Below are 19856 nucleotides of genomic sequence, written 5' to 3'. Positions count from 1 at the left end.
TCAGAGAATTGTTAAAGGGAATGGAGAACTCAATTGTCACTCTCATAAATCTGGGCTACAAATAAATCAATAAAGATCTTTAAACCAACCTAATAAAAATGTATCTAAATAGGATCTGCACTGGGAATCCATTTTTATTTTCTTTTTCAGGAGATCCAAATTCAAATAATGGTTTATTTCAGTGGTTCTCAAATTTACCCGCCCATTAGGAATCATCTGGGATTTTAAAAATATTCCAAAGCCCAGGCCACACCTCCTATGGACTGGATTGTGTCCCCCAAAATTCATCTGTTGCAGCCCTAGCCTCCATGTGACTATATTTGGAGACAGGGCCTTAAGGATGTCATTAAGGTTAAATGAGGTCATAAGGGGGGCGCCCTAATCTGATAGGACTGGTGTCCTTGTAAGAAGAGGAAAAGACACCAGAAGGCTCTCTCTCCACATACATACAGAGGAAAGGTCATGTGAACAGTGACAAGATATCTTGATCTTGGACTTCTAGCCTCCAGAGGTATGAGAAAATAAGTTTCTGTTGTTTACGCCACCCAATCTGTGGTATTTTTTTTTAATGGCAGCCTAAGCAGACTAATCCAGCACCCTAGACCAATTAAATCACAACCTCTTGAAGTGGGACACAAACATCACTATTTTGAAAGCTCCCAGGTGATTTAAAATCGGCACACGGAAGTTTGGGGACCAATGCCTTATTTCATTTCAACTTTGAACTATAACGGACCTAGGCTTTTCTTTCCTGTTATTACATTTGTAGAAAAATAAGAATCAAAACATCATTAATTTATAGAACCACAGCAAAACTTGCCTCAAAAATCATCTGGAAGGGTGTTACCCCTGACACGTCCTGAGAATAGCGGGCTTCCTCTGAAGTCCAGCTCAGCTCTGCAGAGAGTCCAGGCAGTATAGACTGTATTCCTGTGTGAGAAGAGATGGTGGCAGAATAGAACAAGCAGTTTGCATAAGCACCAAAGTTTCTGGAGTTATTAAACTGATGAGCCAAGAAGTCTCTTCCCTGATGAAAAGATTATCTGCAAAATTTTAAATATGACTGGAGGTGGCTATGCATCAGCAAATTGTTTAAACATTTATAATTACTTTATGGGGATAAGACATTTAATCACATGTTTTCAATTTTACACAAATTGAAAATTTGCTAAATCAATTTGTATTTTCACTTAATTTCCACAAGGTCATATCCAATGCCACAAATCTTCAGAGTTGATAGCTCTAACTGATATTCTTATATTTTTTAATAAATCAATTCATTATTTAATAACACAAATCCAGTAAGTGAGCTAATTTAAAACTTAAAACAGAAAAATTCAAGAATGACCCTCTCAGGCATTTACCTAATACAGTATTGTCCTTTAAGAGGTAGTCTTTAACAAAGAAAAGCAAACTCTTGCTAATTTAATTGTCAATTAACCACGTTGTATATTTACATATGTTGATTCAGAACTCTTTACACAAAGCATCAGTGAGTCCTGGATCATCATCAACAAATAGAACCTCAAAGTATGCACCATCCTTCTTTCTTTCTGTACCCTGGCACTAATATTATAAAGGGAAAAAACCCCAAATCTCCCATTTTATAAAATGCCATCCCTTATTTCCCCTCTATAGTAGTATTATAATGGAGAACTAAATATGAATAAAAATATATATCTCAGTCTCTGAACGTTCTACCTTATAAATGAGGTTGACAATGTTGATATTATACAAGAATTCAACTTAAGAATTTTAATAACAATAACATATATCCTAAAATAATAGCACAACTTTCTTCTAAAACATTCATACCATATATCTAATAAAGCTTTAACCATCTCAAAGAAGATCAAGTTCTAGCTATCAATCTTAATGGGCAATATTTTTCTTGCCATTAGTTTGTTTTTCAAATATAATTCAGTCACAAAGCTTGAGATAATATGGCAGCAAGGTTATGCTACACTGAAGTTTAATGAAGTTGGCACTAAACCAGGATGACTTACATCAATCTTCAGTTTTACCACTGACTGACTTTCTGACCTAAGGTGACCCCCTTTTTTCTGTGATTCAATTACCTTTCTGTGAAATAAGAAAAAATTGTTCCTCAATCCTATAAAGTAGTAATACAGTGAAAAATAGGGAAAACATGTAGATACATGAGAAAAAGTTTTGTCAATAACTTGGAATTCTCTAGAAATCTTAATAACGATTTTTTTTAAATGAGTAGTTATTTGGGGGAAATTAATTTCAATTAACTCACTCCATACACCAAAAAAAAAAAAAAAAAAATCCAGATGGATTGACTAGAGTTAAACGTGAAAAGGTGAAACAATAGAACTAAATAAAAAGCCTTCTATTTCAAGATAAGTCAAGCATATGTTGAAATTTCATCTTCCCATTCAAACACATAAAATGATAAAACAAGTATTTTTAAATTTTAATAAAACATAGTCATAGGGACTTCCCTGGTGGTCCAGTGGTTAAGACTCCACGTTTCCAATGGAGGAGGTGTGGGTTTGATCCCTGGTCGGGGAACTAGGATCCCACATGCCGCGTGGCACAGCCAAATAAATAAATAAATGAATGAATAAAAATTAAAACGGGGCTTCCCTGGTGGCGCAGTGGTTGAGTCTGCCTGCCAATGCAGGGGACACGGGTTCGAGCCCTGGTCTGGGAAGATCCCACATGCCGTGGAGCAACTAGGCCCGTGAGCCACAATTACTGAGCCTGCGCGTCTGGAGCCTGTGCTCCGCAACAAGAGAGGCCGCGATAATGAGAGGCCCGTGCACCGCGATGAAGAGTGGCCCCCACTTGCCACAACTAGAGAAAGCCCTCGCACAGAAACGAAGACCCAACACAGCCATAAATAAATAAATAAATAAATAAAATAAACCCAAAGTTTTAAAAAAAAAAAAAGTAAGCTGAAATATTTAGTTTAAAAAAAAAAAAATACAGGCTTCATCAGGGTTCCTGCTATAAAACGTGAGACTTGTAAAATCCAGACACATTCTTATTTAAAAAAAAAAAAAATTAAAACAAAACAAAACACAGTCGTAGTGAGAAAAAAAGAAAAGAGAAATCTTTATAGACCAGAAATAGAGAGGTATTCTTCCCTAATCTTCAGAAAGGAAAAAGAGAGAGAGAATCCACAATGGTAAGTAAGGACCAAAGATGCCCCATGTTTGAGGCATGGAATGGAAAAAAAAAATGGAGCTAATATTGCAACACCAACAGGTTTAAGAGCAAGAGCCACAGAGGCCACACATAGGAGGTATAAGCAAGGGACCAAAACATGAACAAAAGCCAAAGGTATGCCACCTGCCTACCTGAGGGCTGGTTAAAAGCCAAGTGATGCTAGTAGCAGCATCAGTGATGCAGGATGAGGGCCTTAGAGCCATGTAATATAAGTACGGATGAGACTCAGAACTATATATTCTATTAAGATACAAGAGCCTTTTATCTTTCCACTCAAGCAAAGTTTAATCCAAGATACGTGCCCTGCAGATTAGGGCTCAGCAACCCAGAGAACCTCCTACTGGAAGGCTGTCAATGCAGGATGTGTTCAGGACAAAAGGGTCACGGACAATTAGCTCTTAACTAAAAATTACCAACCAATGAAGACCAATACCATGAAAAATAGGACACATATCAACCAACAAAATGTACACCTGAGGAAACAGAGTTAATAAAACAATCTATAAAGAACTTTAAAAATAAGTGCTCTGTATTTTATACCCTCAAATATAAAAAGAAGCCATGAAACAAGAATACACTGCCATCAATTAAACAGAAAGTAACAGCCAAAAACCCTATTAGAAATCTTAGAAATTGAAGATACAGTGTTTGAAATGAAAACCCTATGGATGGTAGATTATACACTGTAAAAGAGCATATTTAAAAGAAAAGGTAGTACTTGAATGTCCATAGAAGCATGATTCATAGTAGGAAAAAGTGGAAACAACCCAAATGTCCAACAAATGATGAACAGATTAACAAAATATGGAATATTATTCAGCCACAGAAAGAAATGAAGTACTGTTACATGCTACATACTAACATAAATGAATCTTGGAAACATTATGCTTAGTGAAAGAAGCCAGACACAAAAGGCCACATAGTGTATTATTTTGTTTATATGAAATGTCTAGAACAGGCAAATCCATAAAGACAGAAAGTAGATTAGTGTTTGCCAAAGGACAGGGGGTAGGGGTAAGGGGAGTGACTGCTAATGGGTACAGGGTTTCTTTTGCGGGTGATGAAAATGTAATGTTATAAATAGTGATGATAGTTGTACAACTTTGTGAATATACTTAAAACCACTGAATTATATGCTTTAAAATGGTATATTTTATGACATGTGAATTATATATCAATTAAAAGAAGGAAAAGATAAAAGACATTAAGAACAGATTTCTAAAAGACAAAAACACTAAAAAAATTAAAATTAAAAAAATTCAGAATAAAGAATGACTGAGCCACACAGCTAAACATATCACAATGAAACCCAGAATAACAAGGATAAAGAGAAAACCCCAAAAGCTACAAAAGAGAATCAAATTAGCCAAAAGAAACATGAGTTAGACTTCTCATCAACAATGCTAGATGCCAGAGGATAACTGAGTACTATCTTCAAAGATCTGAAGAAAATTCACTTTGACTCTGGACTTTTAAGAGAACCAAACTACCATTAAAGAATGAGAAACTTAATATGTTTATATTCCTTAAGCCCTTGCTGAAAGAACTACTAAATAAACCAGCATGATCTTTGAAAATGAGTTTACATTTGCACCTTTTTGCTGAGATGGGGTGGAGATAAGGGGGAAAGAATGATATAATATCAATATCAAACTACTTATTGACATAGCTCTTCAACTGTTAAAGAAAAAGTAGATAGAAAAATTTCAATCTTGTGGCAATGTGAACATACATCAAAACCATATATTGGGACTTCTCCTTCTTGCAGTGATGAAATAACTGGTACCAAATAAGCCCTCCCACCAAAAACTACTATAAAACTGGATAAAATATACTAGGCAATTGTTTTCAGGCATTGAACAATAAATAGCACAAGCTGTGATCCTTGAGAGAAGGGAAACTCATGACATGACCCCTATGATTGCCCTGAATGTCTGCCTGGGGAAATTTTCCTGCCCATGGAGGACAGAGCTGGAGCCCAAGCAGAGCACAGTGGTTCCATTAAGCTGAGGAGACAGGGAATAGAGCTCAGGGTTGTGAAAGTACCTGGAATCTACAAGGCAGGGCACTGGAGAGGAGGGAGCTGTGCAGAAGTGGGTACCAAAAGTCTGTATGGAAGCTCCCCATGAGCCCTTGGCCAAGGGCTGGGCTATGCATACAGAGGTGAGACGATATAAGATTTCCCAGAGAGCAGTTGCAATGGAGTTGAAAATGGAACAAGAAATTAGTGGTGAAGCAATGGTGGGAAATGTTGGCCTTCAGGCCCAGCCAGAATGGAGAGAACTTGATAAAACTGATGGTGTCCAGTTGAGAGGGCAAAAAGGTAATATTTTAGTAGTAAAAAACACATTCAAGAAGAAAGTCTGATCCACCCTAAAAAAGCCTAAAACCAAGTCTCAACAAAATTCACAGAGAAGATACAGTTGGAGGTTAAGTGGTATCAAGTTAGAGGGGTTTGAAAATGACTTGTCTTTCTATAGATCTACCCTTTAAAATGTATTTTAAAAGCCTACACAAGGTTAAGGTGATTAGCTTGCTAGAACTGCCTGCTAGAACAAAAATCAACACTCTTCAGAGGTAGAACAGAATATAGAATATGATCACATTACCCAGTAGAAAATAAATATTTAATAGACATGCAAAGAAAAAGGAAAATATAACTCATACAAAAAAGCAATCAATAAAAACCAAGCCTGTTACAGATGTTACATTTAGGAAAGGTTTTAAAGCATATATTACAAATATGTTCAAAGGCTTAAATTGTGGTTTAAATGAGTGAACTGATAGGGAATACCAGCAGAGAAATATGTACACTGCTAAAAAAAAACAAAAAAAAACCAAATGGAAATTCTATAACTGAAAAGTTCAGTAACTGAAATTAAGAATTCACTAGATAGGTTTAATAGTAGATGACAGAATAATAATATTGAGATGACAGAAAAGTCAGTGAAATTATTGAAGGCAAAGAACAAAAATTATCCAATCTGGAAAGCAGAGAAAAAAGGGCTGAAGAAAAATGAATAGAATCTTAGAAAACTTCAGGACAATATCAACTAGTCAAAAATATGTGTAATGGGAGTCCCAGAAGGAAAAGACAGTGAGAATGGGACAGGAAAAATATGAAATCATGGACAAAATTTTCTAAAATTTGATGAAAATTAATAAGATGTGAAAAGCTCAGCAAACCTCAGTACGGAATAAATAAAAAGAAAATCACACATAGGCACATAATAGTCAAAATGACAAAAAAAAAAAAAAAGATAAAGAGAATATCTTGAAAGAAGGTAGAGGAAAAGCACATATTACATATAGAGGAACTATAATATGAATTACAGCTGACTTCTAAGAAACAATGGAGGCCAGAAAACAATGAATGACATCTTTAAAATGCTGAAAGGAAAAAACTATCAAACTAGAATTTCAAATCCAGTGAAATATCCTTTTAAAATGAGCGTAAGACAAAGACATTTTTAGGTAAACAAAAGATGTTGTTGCTAGAAGACCTGCACTACAAGAAATGCTAGGGATGTTCTTTAGGCTTAATATGGAAACCCAGATATACAGGAAGAAATGAAGCATCAGAAATAATAAATAAGTAGATAAATATAAAATACTATTTTTTTCTTCTTGCATTTTTCTTAAAATACAACTAACAGTTTAAACAAAAATAATAACATTGTAAAGCAGTAATTATAACACCTAAAAATATTCAAAATAGTATTAAATTATAACACCCCCCAAATATAATAAATATTCACAAGTTCATCCTCATATAAATAATTGAATTAAAGGTGAAGAAGGGGCAGGTCTTCCTTACAGATAAATTCCAATAAATAAATGTAGAAGGAATGAGGATGTATTAAATCATGATAACACCACAGTAATAATTGCTCCAGGCAAGACCCACCAATGCTAAATTAGCAGATGGAAGTTTAAGGAGAAATAGGATGCTTGCATAATCTCATTGTATTTCCCCCAAATATTTAAAAATTACAAAGAGTAACTCTACTTGGAAAAATCTGACAGATAACACCTTAATCAAGTGATCAAGTTTAATATTACCAACAATAAGACATAACATCTTCAATTCCTTGATATGATGCACTGAAAAGGACACATCATCTCTGTGGTATTCTTTCTGGCAATGTATAACCTCAATCTAATGTAAGAAAACATCAAACAAGTTCACATTGAAGGACATCCTACAAAATACCTGACAAGTACACTTCAAAACTGTCAAGGTTATGAAAGAAAAAGAAAGACTGAGGAACTGTCACAGATGGAAAGTGATTAGTAACACATGACAACTAAATGCAAAGTGAGATCCTGGAATGGATCCAGGAATCGAAAAAGAACATGAGTACAAAAACTGATAAAATCTTAATCTGTAGTTTAGTTAGTAGTATTTTACCAATGTTAATTTCTTAGTTTTGATAATTGTACTACAGTTATTTAAAACATTAACTGCAGAGGAATCTGGGTGAACAGTATATAAGAACTCTGTGTACTGTTTTTACAACTCTTCTATAAATCAAAAATTATTTTCAAATTAAAAATGTAAATACTCTGCAAAAGGATGAAACTAGACCACTATCCTACACCATACACAAAAATTAACTCAAAATAGATTAAAAACTTGACTATAAGACCTGAAACCATAAAACTCCTAGAAGAAAACATAAGTGGTAACCTCCTTGACATGGGGTTTGGTGATGATATTTTTAACTTGACACTGAAAGCAAAGGCAACAAAAGTAAAAATAAATAAGTGGAACCTACATCAAACTAAAAAGCTTCTTCACAGCAAAGGAAACCATCAACAAAATGAAAAGGAAGAAAAAATCTGCAAATCATATATCTGATAAGGAGCTAATAACCAAAAAATATAAAGAAACCATACAACTCAATAGCAGACAAACAACCCAATTAAAAAATAGGCAGAGGATCTGAATAGACATTTTCCAAAAAAAGGCATACAGATGACGGACAGGTACATGAAAAAATGCTCAACATCACTAATCATCAGGGAGATGCAAATCAAAACCACAATGAGATACCACCTCACACCTGTTAAAATGGTCATTAAAAACTTAGAAGCAACAAACACTCCTGGTACTCAGAATGTGTTCTCTAAATACCAGTGCTCACTAAAAAGGAGAAATGGCTGATTCTGGGCCTAAAGTAGAACTGTACAAGATGAGATGGGTATCTTGTTGGGCCAGAAAGCAAGGAAGTTATCAAAGGCCAATGAGATTATGTCAAAGGATTTAGTTATAAAATAAATAAGTCACGGGAGTATAATGTACAGCACGGCAACTACCTTTTTTGTATCACGTATTTGAAAGTTGCTAAAAGAGTAGATCTCAAGAGTTCTCAACAAGAAAAAAAATTGTAAGTATATATGATGACAGATGTTAACTAGACTTATCGTGGTGATCATTTTGCACTATATACAAATATTGAATCATTATGTTGTATACCTGAAACTAATATAATGTTATACGACCTCAACTTTTAAAAATTTCAGACTTAACCTATGTAGAATCTGCATTTATGAAGATTGCTAATTATCAAGTATCCTAAGGGGGGATTCTTTGTAACAAGGCTGATCATAAGTAGTTTAATCTATTTCCAATGATATACAAAAGCTAAAAGAAGAAAAAAATTTTATATTGGTTCAAGATGGCGGAGTAGAAGGACATGTACTCACTCCCTCTTGCGAGAGCACAGGAATCACAACTAACTGCTGAACAATCATCGACAGGAAGACACTGAAACTCACCAAAAAAGATACCCACATCCAAAGACAAAGGAGAAGCCGCAATGAGATGGTAGGAGGGGCGCAATCACAATAAAATCAAATCCCATAACTGCTGGGTGGGTGACTCATAAACTGGAGAACACTTATACCACAGAAGTCCACACACTGGAGTGAAGGTTCTGAGCCCCACGTCAGGCTTCCCAACCTGGGGGTCCAGCAATGGGAGGAGGAATTCCTAGAGAATCAGACTTTGAAGGCTAGCGGGATTTGACTGCAGGACTTCGACAGAACTGGGGGAAACAGAGACTCCACTCTTGGAGGGCACACAAAAAGTAGTGTGTGCATCGGGACCCAGGGGAAGGAGCAGTGACCCCATAGGAGACTGAACCAGACCTACCTGCTGGTGTTGGAGGGTCTCCTGCAGAGGCAGGGGGTGGCTGTGGCTCACTGTGAGGACAAGGACACTGGCAGCAGTTCTGGGAAGTACTCCTTGGTGTAAGTCCTCCCAGAGTCTGCCATTAGCCCCACCAAAGAGCCCGGGTAGGCTCCAGTGTTGGGTCACCTCAGGTCAAACAACCAACAGGGAGGGAACCCAGCCCCACCCAACAGCAGACAAGCGGATTAAAGTTTTATTGAGCTCTGCCCACCAGAGCAACACCCAGCTCTACCCACCACCAGTCCCTCCCATTAGGAACTTGCACAAGCCTCTTAGATAGCCTCATCCACCAGAGGGCAGACAGCAGAAGCAAGAAAAACTACAATCCTGCAGCCTGTGGAACAGAAACCACATTCACAGAAAGAGGGAGAAGATGAAAAGGCAGAGGGCTATGTACCAGATGAAGGAACAAGATAAAACCCCAGAAAACAACTAAATGAAGTGGAGATAGGAAACCTTCCAGAAAAAGAATTCAGAATAATAATAGTGAAGATGATCCAGGACCTCGGAAAAACAAGAGGCAAACATCAAGAAGATGCAAGAAATGTTTAACAAAGACCTAGAAGAATTAAAGAACAAACAAACAGAGATGAACAATACAATAACTAAAATGAAAAATACACTAGAAGGAATCAATAGCAGAATAACTGAGGCAGAAGAACAGATAAGTGACCTGGAAGACAGAATGGTGGAATTCACTGCCGCAGAACAGGATAAAGAAAAAAGAATGAAAAGAAATGAAGACAGCCTAAGAGACCTCTGGGACAACATTAAACACAAAAACATTCGCATTATAGGGGTCCCAAAAGGAGAAGAGAGAGAGAAAGAACCCGAGAAAATATTTGAAGACATTATAGTCGAAAACTTCCCAAACATGGGAAAGGAAATAGCCACCCAAGTCCAGGAAGCGCAGAGTCCCAGGCAGGATAAACCTAAGGAGAAACACACCGATACACATAGTAATCAAATTGACAAAAATTAAAGACAAAGAAAAATTACTGAAAGCAACAAGGGAAAAATGACAAGTAACATACAAGGGGACTCCCATAAGGTTAACAGCTGATTTCTCAGCAGAAACTCTACAAGCCCGAAGGGAGTGGCATGATATATTTAAAGTGATGAAAGGGAAGAACCTACAACCAAGATTACTCTACCCAGCAAGGATCTCATTCAGATTCGATGGAGAAACCAAAAGCTTTACAGACAAGCAAAAGCTAAAAGAACTCAGCACCACCAAACCAGCTCTACAACAAATGCTAAAGGAACTTCTCTAAGTGGGAAACACAAGAGAAGGAAAGGACCTAAAAAAACAAACCCATAACAATTAAGAAACATACATATCGATAATTACCTTAAGCGTGAATGGATTAAATGCTCCAACCAAAAGACACAGGCTCGCTGAATGGATACAAAAACAAGACCCATATATATGCTATCTACAAGAGACCCACTTCAGACCTAAGGACACACGCAGACTGAAAGTGAGGGGATGGAAAAAGATATTCCATGCAAATGGAAATCAAAAGAAAGCTGGAGTAGCAATACTCATATCAGATAAAATAGACTTTAAAATAAAGAATGTTACAAGAGACAAGGAAGGACACTACATAATGATCAAGGGATCAATCCAAGAAGAAGATATAACAATTATAAATATATATGCACCCAACATAGGAGCACCTCAATACATAAGGCAACTGCTAACAGCTATAAAAGAGGAAATTGACAGTAACACAATAATAGAGGGGGACACTAACACCTCACTTACAACAATGGACAGATCATCCAAACAGAAAATCCATAAGGAAACACAAACTTTAAATGACACAACAGACCAGATAGATTTAATTGCTATTTATAGGACATTCCATCCAAAAACAGCAGATTACACTTTCTTCTCAAGTGCATACGGAACATTCTCCAGGATAGATCACATCTTGGGTCACAAATCAAGCCTTCGTAAATTTAAGAAAATTGAAATCATATCAAGCATCTTTTCTGACCACAATACTATGAGATAAGAAATCAATTACAGGGAAAATAATGTAAAAAACACAAACACATGGAGGCTAAACAATGCGTTACTAAATAACCAAGAGATCACTGAAGAAATCAAAGAGGAAATCAAAGACTACGTAGAGACAAATTACAACAAAAACACGACGATCCAAAACCTATGGGATGTAGCAAAAGCAGTTCTAAGAGGGAAGTTCATAGCAATACAAGCCTACCTCAAGAAACAAGAAAAATCTCAAATAAACAATCTAACCTTAAACCTAAAGGAACTAGAGAAAGAAGAACAAACAAAACCCAAAGTTAATAGAAGGAAAGAAATCGTAAAGATCAGAGCAGAAATAAATGAAATAGAAACAAAGAAAACAATAGCAAAGATCAATAAAACTAAAAGCTGGTTCTTTGAGAAGATAAACAAAATTGATAAACCTTTAGCCAGACTCATCAAGAAGAAGAGGGAGAGGACTCAAATCAATAAAATTAGAAATGGAAAAGGAGAAGTTACAATGGACACCACAGAAATACAAAGCATCCTAAGAGACTACTACAAGCAACTCTATGCCACTAAAATGGACAACCTGGAAGAAATGGACAAATTCTTAGAAAGGTATAACCTTCCAAGACTGAACCAGGAAGAAACAGAAAATATGAACAGACCAATCACAAGTAATGAAATTGAAACTGTGATTAAAAATCTTCCAACAAACAAAAGTCCAGGACCAGATGGCTTCACAGACGAACTCTATCAAACATTTAGAGAAGAGCTAACACCCATCCTTCTCAAACCCTTCCAAAAAATTGCAGAGGAAGGAACACTCCCAAACTCATTCTATGAGGCCACCATCACCCTGATACCAAAACCACACAAAGATACTACAAAAAAAGAAAATTACAGACCAACATCACTGATGAACATAGATGCAAAAATCCTCAACAAAATACTAGCAAACAGAATACAACAACACATTAAAAGGATCATACATCATGATCAGGTGGTATTTATCCCAGGGATGCAAGGATTCTTCAATATACGCAAATCAATCTATGTGATACACCATATTAACAAACTGAAGAATAAAAACCATATGATCACCTCAATAGATGCAGAAGAAGCTTTTGACAAAATTCAACACCCATTTATGATAAAAACTCTCCAGAAAGTGGGCATAAAGGGAACCTACCTCAACATAATAAAGGCCATATACGACAAACCCGCAGCAAACATCATTCTCAATGGTGAAAAACTGAAAGCATTTCCTCTAAGATCAGGAACAAGACAAGGATGTCCACTCTCACCACTACTTTTCAACATAGTTTTGGAAGTCCTAGCCACGGCAATCAGAGAAGAAAAAGAAATAAAAGGAATACAAATTGGAAAAGAAGAAGTAAAACTGTCACTGTTTGCAGATGACATGAAACTATACATACAGAATCCTAAAGAAGCCACCAAAAAACTACTAGAGCTAATCAATGAATCTAGTAAAGTTGCAGGATACAAAATTAATGCACAGAAATCTCTTGCATTCCTATACACTAATGATGAAAAATCTGAAAGAGAAATTAAGGAAACACTCCCATTTACCATTGCAACAAAAAGAATAAAATACCTAGGAATAAACCTACCTAGGGAGACAAAAGACCTGTATACAGAAAACTATAAGACACTGATGAAAGAAATTAAAGATACAAACAGATGGAGAGATATACCATGTGCTTAGATTGGAAGAATCAATATTGTGAAAATGACTATACTACCCAAAGCAATCTACAGATTCAATGTAATTCCTATCAAGTTACCGATGGCAATTTTTACAGAACTAGAACAAAAAATCTTAAAATTTGTATGTAGACACAAAAGACCCCAAATAGCCAAAGCAGTCTTGAGGGAAAAAAATGGAGCTGGAGGAATCAGACTCCCTGACTTCAGACTATACTACAAAGCTACAGTAATCAAGACAATATGGTACTGGCACAAAAACAGAAATATAGATCAATGGAACAGGATAGAAAGCCCAGAGATAAACCCACACACATATGGTCACCTTATCTTTGATAAAGGAGGCAAGAATATACAGTGGAGAAAAGACAGCCTCTTCAATAAGCAGCGCTGGGAAAACTGGACAGCTACATGTAAAAGAATGAAATTAGGACACTCCGTAACACCATACACAAAACTAAACTCAAAATGTATTAAAGACCTAAATGTAAGGCCAGACACCATCAAACTCTTAGAGGAAAACATAGGCAGAACACTCTATGACATAAATCACAGCAAGATACTTTTTGACCCACCTCCTAGAGTAATGGAAATAAAAACAAAAATAAACAAATGGGACCTAACAAAACTTAAAAGCTTTTGCACAGCAAAGGAAACCATAAACAAGACAAAAAGACAACCCTCAGAATGGGAGACAATATTTACAAATGAAGCAACTGACAAAGGATTAATCTCCAAAACATACAAGCAACTCATGTAGTTCAATATCAAAAAAACAAACAACCCAATCAAAAAATGGGCAGAAGACCTAAATAGACATATCTCCAAAGAAGATACACAGATTGCCAACAAACACATGAAAGAATGCTCAACATCATTAATCATTAGAGAAATGCAAACCAAAACTACAATGAGATATCATCTCACACCGGTCAGAATGGCCATCATCAAAAAATCTACAAACAATAAATGCTGGAGAGTGTGTGGAGAAAAGGGAACCCTCTTGCACTGTTGGTGGGAATATAAATTGATACAGCCACTATGGAGAACAGTATGGCGGTTCCTTAAAAAACTAAAAATAGAACTACCATACAACCCAGCAATCCCACTACTGGGCATATACTCTGAGAAAACCATAATTCAAAAAGAGTCATGTACCAAAATGTTCATTGCAGCTCTATTTACAATAGCCAGGACACGGAAGCAACCTAAGTGTCCATCAACAGATGAATGGATAAAGAAGATGTGGCATATATATACAATGGAATATTACTCAGCCATAAAAAGGAACGAAACTGAGTTATTTGTAGTGAGGTGGATGGACCTACAGACTGTCATACAGAGTGAAGTAAGTCAGAAAGAGAAAAACAAGTACTGTATGCTAACACATATATGGAATCTAAAAAAAAAAAGAAAATGGTCAGAAGAACCTAGGCGCAAGACAGGAATAAAGATGCAGACCTACTAGAGAATGGACTTGAGGATACGGGGAGGGGGAAGGGTAACCTGGGACAAAGTGAGAGAGTGGCATGGACATATATACACTACCAAACGTAAAATAGATAGCTAGTGGGAAGCAGCCGCATAGCATAGGGAGATCAGCTTGGTGCTTTGTGACCACCTAGAGGAGTGGGATAGGGAGGGTGGGAGGGAGGGAGATGCAAGAGGGAAGAGATATGGGGACATATGTATATGTATAACTGATTCACTTTGTTATAAAGCAGAAGCTGACACACCATTATAAAGCAATTATACACTAATAAAGATGTTAAAAAAAAATCCATGCATGTGATAAATGGAGGGGGTATGCTATAAAATGTTCTGCAAATAAAATTGTGTAAAAATAAAAATAAATAAAAATAAAAACAGAAAAAAAAGAAAGTCCAGAGATAAAGCCATGCACCTATGGTCAACTAATAATCTATAACAAAGGAGGCAAGGATATACAATGGAGAAAAAACAGTCTCTTCAATAAGTGGTGCTGGGAAAACTGGACAGCTACATGTAAAAGAATGAAATTAGAACACTCTCTAACACCATACACAAAAATAAACTCAAAATGGATTAGAGACCTAAATGTAAGACCGGACACTATAAAACTCTTAGAGGAAAACATAGGAAGAACACTCTTTGACATAAATCACAGCAAGATCTTTTTTGATCCGCCTCCTAGAGTAATGGAAATAAAAACAAAAATAAACAAATGGGACCTAATGTAACTTAAAAGTTTTTGCACAGCAAAGGACACTACAGACAAGACAAAAAGACAACCCCCAGAATGGGAGAAAATTTTTGCAACTGAATCAACCGACAAAGGATTAATCTCCAAAATATATAAACAGCTCATGCAGCTCAATATTAAAAAAACAAACAACCCAATCAAAAAATGGGCAGAAGATCTAAATAGACATTTCTCCAAAGAAGACATACAGATGGCCAAGAAGCACATGAAAAGCTGCTCAACATCACTAATCATTAGAGAAATGCAAATCAAAACTACAATGGGGTATCACCTCACACCAGTTAGAATGGGCATCATCAGAAAGTCTACAAACAACAAATGCTGGAGAGGGTGTGGAGAAAAGGGAACCCTCTTGCACTGTTGGTGGGAATGTAAATTGATACAGCCACTATGGAGAACAGTATGGAGGTTCCTTAAAAAAGTAAACATAGAATTACCATATGACCCAGCAATCCCACTACTGGGTATAGACCCAGAGAAAACCATAATTCAAAAAGACACATGCACCCCAATGTTCATTGCAGCACTATTTACAATAGCCAGGTCATGGAAGCAACCTAAATGCCCATCAACAGACAAATGGATAAAGAAGATGTGGTACATATATACAATGGACTATTACTCAGCCATAAAAAGGAACAAAATTGGGTCATTTGTAGAGACGTGGATGGATCTAGAGACTGTCATACAGAGTGAAGTAAGTCAGAAAGAGAAAAACAAATATCATATATTAATGCATATATGTGGAACCTAGAAAAATGGTACAGATGAACCAGTTTGCAAGTTAGAAATAGAGACACAGATGTAGAGAACAAACGTATGGACACCAAGGGGGGAAAGTGGGGGGGGGGGAGTGGTGGTGTGATGAATTGGGAGATTGGGACTGACATATATACACTAATATGTATAAAATGGATAACTAATAAGAACCTGCTGTATAAAAAAATAATAAAATTCTAAAAACAAAATTTTTTTAAAACTCACTCAAAATTAAAATACTGCACAAACAAAAAACTAAGAGAATAATTGCCAACAATGACAAAGAGGTTTACTATACTTACTATACACAGGATAGAACTTTGTATCAAATAGAAAAGCATTAAGATCCTAAAGGGGAAAATGAGCAAAAAATGTGAACAAACATTCAACAAAGAAATAAACAAATCAATAAACATAAGACAGTCATTTCACTTGTATTAAATGCAAGTTAAAATGAGATACAATAATTCTAGTTTTTTTCTAAGTAGAAATAGAAACACACACACACACACACACACACACACACCCCACTATGGTAATCTGAAAGAAGGTATGCCAAGGTTTTCAAAGTATGATTGTCTCTGAGATTACATTATAAATATGTATAATATTATAATTATTTTTCACCTTTAGTTTTTTTGGGTTTTTTTTAATAATAATGGGAATTGCTTTCGAAATTTTTTTTTTGGCTGCACCATGCGACTTGCGGGATCTTAGTTCCCCGACCAGGGATCGAACTCAGGCCACAGCAGTGAAAGCTCTGAGTCCTAACCACTGGACTGCCAGGGAACTCCCACTTTTGAAATATTTTTTTAAGTGTTTTAACTATCTAAAAAATGAAAGGCAATATTCTGCCTATCAAATTAACAAAGTCTTCTTTGTAGTAGTAGTGCACAATACTGGTAAGAAGGGGATCAGACAGGTGTTTGTATACATTGATAGTAAAAATGTAAATTGCAGTAATTTTATGGAGAACAATTTAATAATTTCATCAAAGTATTATTTATAATACCATAAGATTGGAAATCACCAAACATCCTGAAAGAGGGGAAAGCTTAATAAATTATTATAACCTTTCAATGGAATACTATAAATTTTTGTAACTTGTTACTATATAATTTCAAACTTACAGAAAAGTTGCAAGAATAGTACCAGGAACTCTCATATACCCTTTATCCAGATTTAGAAATTGTATATTTTGACACATTTGCTTTATCCTCTTTCTCTTTCTCTGTGTGTGTATGTATGCATATTTTTTCTTGAACCAATTGAGAATAAACTGGAGACATTGTGCCCCTTTATCCCTAAAATAATTCAGTGCTTAAGTTCTAAGAAGAAAGTCTCTTATATAATCTCAGTATAATTATCAAAATAGGAAATTTAGTATGAATGTATATAGTATTATTATCTAATCCATAGTCCATATTCAAATTTCAGCAATTATCCTAATAATGTCCTCTATAGCTATCTTTCCCTGGCCCAGAATTCAATCCAGTATTGCACATTACATTTAGTTTTCAGTCTTACTCTCCTTTATTTCTCTGCCTTTCCTGGTCTTGACATTTTTGAAGAGTTCAGACCAATTTTTTTATAGAATATCCCTCAAATTGGATCATCTGCTTGTTCCTTAAAATATTCAGGTTATGCAATTTTTGCAGAAATACCACAAAAGTGATGTTGTGTCCTTCTCAGCACATATCAGGAAGCATATGATAACAGTTTGTTCCAACATTGGTGATGTTAACTTTGATCTTTTGGTTAACGTATCCCATAGATTCCTTTACTGTGAAAGTTAGTATTTTCCCCTTGTAATTGATAAATATTTTCAAAGTAATCTCCACAAATTATGTATCTGTTCCTCATTAAAGTTGCACTCATTAGTGTTAGCATCGATTGATGATTTCCTAAGTCCTTTATCTTTTCAACACTTATTAGTTGGCATTCTACCTGTAAAGAACAGCTTTCCTTTCTCCTTATTTATTTACATCAGTATGGAGTCATGTGTTCTTATTTTATTCACTGAGTTACAATCTCTTACTATCATTATTTACCATATATTATTGTCCCATATTTGGTCAATGGAAGTCCCTTCAAGCTGGCTTGTGTGTCTGTCCACATCACCTTCAAGGAATTCCCTAATTTCAAGGATACGGGGGCTTCCCTGGTGGCACAGTGGTTAAGAATCCTCCTGCCAATGCAGAGAACATGGGTTCGAGCCCTGGTCCAGGAAGATCCCACATGCCGTGGAGCAACTAGGCCCGTGTGCCACAACTGCTGAGCCTGCGCTCTAGAGCCCACAAGCCACAACTACTGAAGCCCACGTGCCTAGAGCCCATGCTCTGCAACAAGAGAAGCCACAGCAATGAGAAGCTCACGCACCACAACGAAGAGTAGCCCCCACTCGCCACAACTAGAGAAAGCCCGCGCTCAGCAACAAAGCCCCAATGCAGCCTAAAATAAATAAATTTTTTTTAAAAATTAAAATCAAGGATATTCTAGGCTCATCTTGTATTCTCCCTACCCCAATCCTGGAATCAGTGTTTTCCCCAAGGAGTTCTAGTTCTTTTTAGTGGAGAAGGGTGGTTGGAAACCAAGATTTGAGAGCTAAGCAATTGCTATTGGGATATTATTATTTCTAGGCTGTCTCAACAGACAAAGCTAGGATACACACACACATATCTCTATGTTTCTATATTTATCTATCATATGTAATATATACTATACAGTTGGAACCATGAGTTCCAATTCCACAGGGTGCATTTTAGTCTGCCCCCTTTCCATACTTGTAACTTCTTTATCCAACAGTGAAAAATCATGTTCCTATTAATCTCAACATATTTACTCAATTTATCAAGCTAGAATACACAGGAAGTAGTTTCAGAATTGTTAAAACTTATCTCTGCAAAGCAAACCTACTAACTAGATTTCAACATTTGTTTATAGTTCTTTTATTTAGGTAAACTTTACATACAATATAATGCACAAATCTTAAGTGTACAACTTGCAGAGTTTTGACAAATGCATATAACCAGGTAACTCGTGCTCCATCAAGATACAGAACATTTCCATCATCCCAGAAAATTCCTAATTGCTTTTTTCTCAGTGAACACTTCTCAGAGGCAATCATTTAGAAGTTTTTTCATTAGTTTAGTTTCACTGTTCTTGAACTTTATATAAATGAAATCCATATACAGTGATTCTTTTGTGTCCATTTTCTTTCTCAGCATAATGTCTGTGAGATTAATGCACAGACATACCTCATTTTATTGTTTCACTTTATTGCACTTCACAGATACTGTATTTTTTTTTATGAATTGAAGGTTTGTGGCAACCCGGCATGGAGCTAGTCTATTGGTGCCATTTTTCCAACAGCATTTGCTTACTTAGTGTCTGTGTCACATTTTGATAATTTTTGCAGTATTTAAAACTTTTTCATTATTATTATGTTATGGTGTTCTGTGATCAGTGATCTTTGATATTATTGTACTACTGCAAAAAGATTATGACTAGCTGAAGGTTCAGATGATGGTTAGCATTTTTTAGTAATAAATAAAGTGTTTTTAAATTAAGGTATGTATATTTTTAGACATAATGCTGTTGCATACTTAATAGACTATGTATAGTATAAACATAACTTTTATATGCACTGGGAAAGCAAAAAATCCGTGTGACTCGCTTTATTGAGTTTTTTTTTATCAGAATGGTCTGAAATTGAACTTGCAAAGTATCCA

The 19856-nt window shown here is 35.8% G+C and overlaps 1 protein-coding gene across 12 annotated transcripts in view; it reads right to left on the bottom strand.

Annotated features, from left to right (window-relative positions):
* TOP6BL (TOP6B like initiator of meiotic double strand breaks) overlaps positions 1-19856 on the bottom strand; it is a 94350-nt gene that overhangs the window by 48520 nt on the left and 25974 nt on the right. For all 12 annotated transcript variants that reach the window (XR_009504733.1, XR_009504734.1, XM_059932128.1 and 9 more), the window contains exon 4: positions 821-930. Coding sequence is in view for 10 of the 12 variants with exons in the window: in XM_059932128.1 (XP_059788111.1) it covers positions 821-930 (110 nt within the window). In the remaining 2 variants the exon portion in view is untranslated. The remainder of the gene's footprint in view (positions 1-820; positions 931-19856) is intronic.

This window comes from Balaenoptera ricei, chromosome 8 (genome assembly GCF_028023285.1).
Source record: "Balaenoptera ricei isolate mBalRic1 chromosome 8, mBalRic1.hap2, whole genome shotgun sequence".
In the NCBI taxonomy this organism is placed as follows: domain Eukaryota; kingdom Metazoa; phylum Chordata; class Mammalia; order Artiodactyla; family Balaenopteridae; genus Balaenoptera; species Balaenoptera ricei.
Note: the sequence above shows the minus strand (reverse complement) of the source record. Positions and strands in the feature narration are given on the sequence as shown.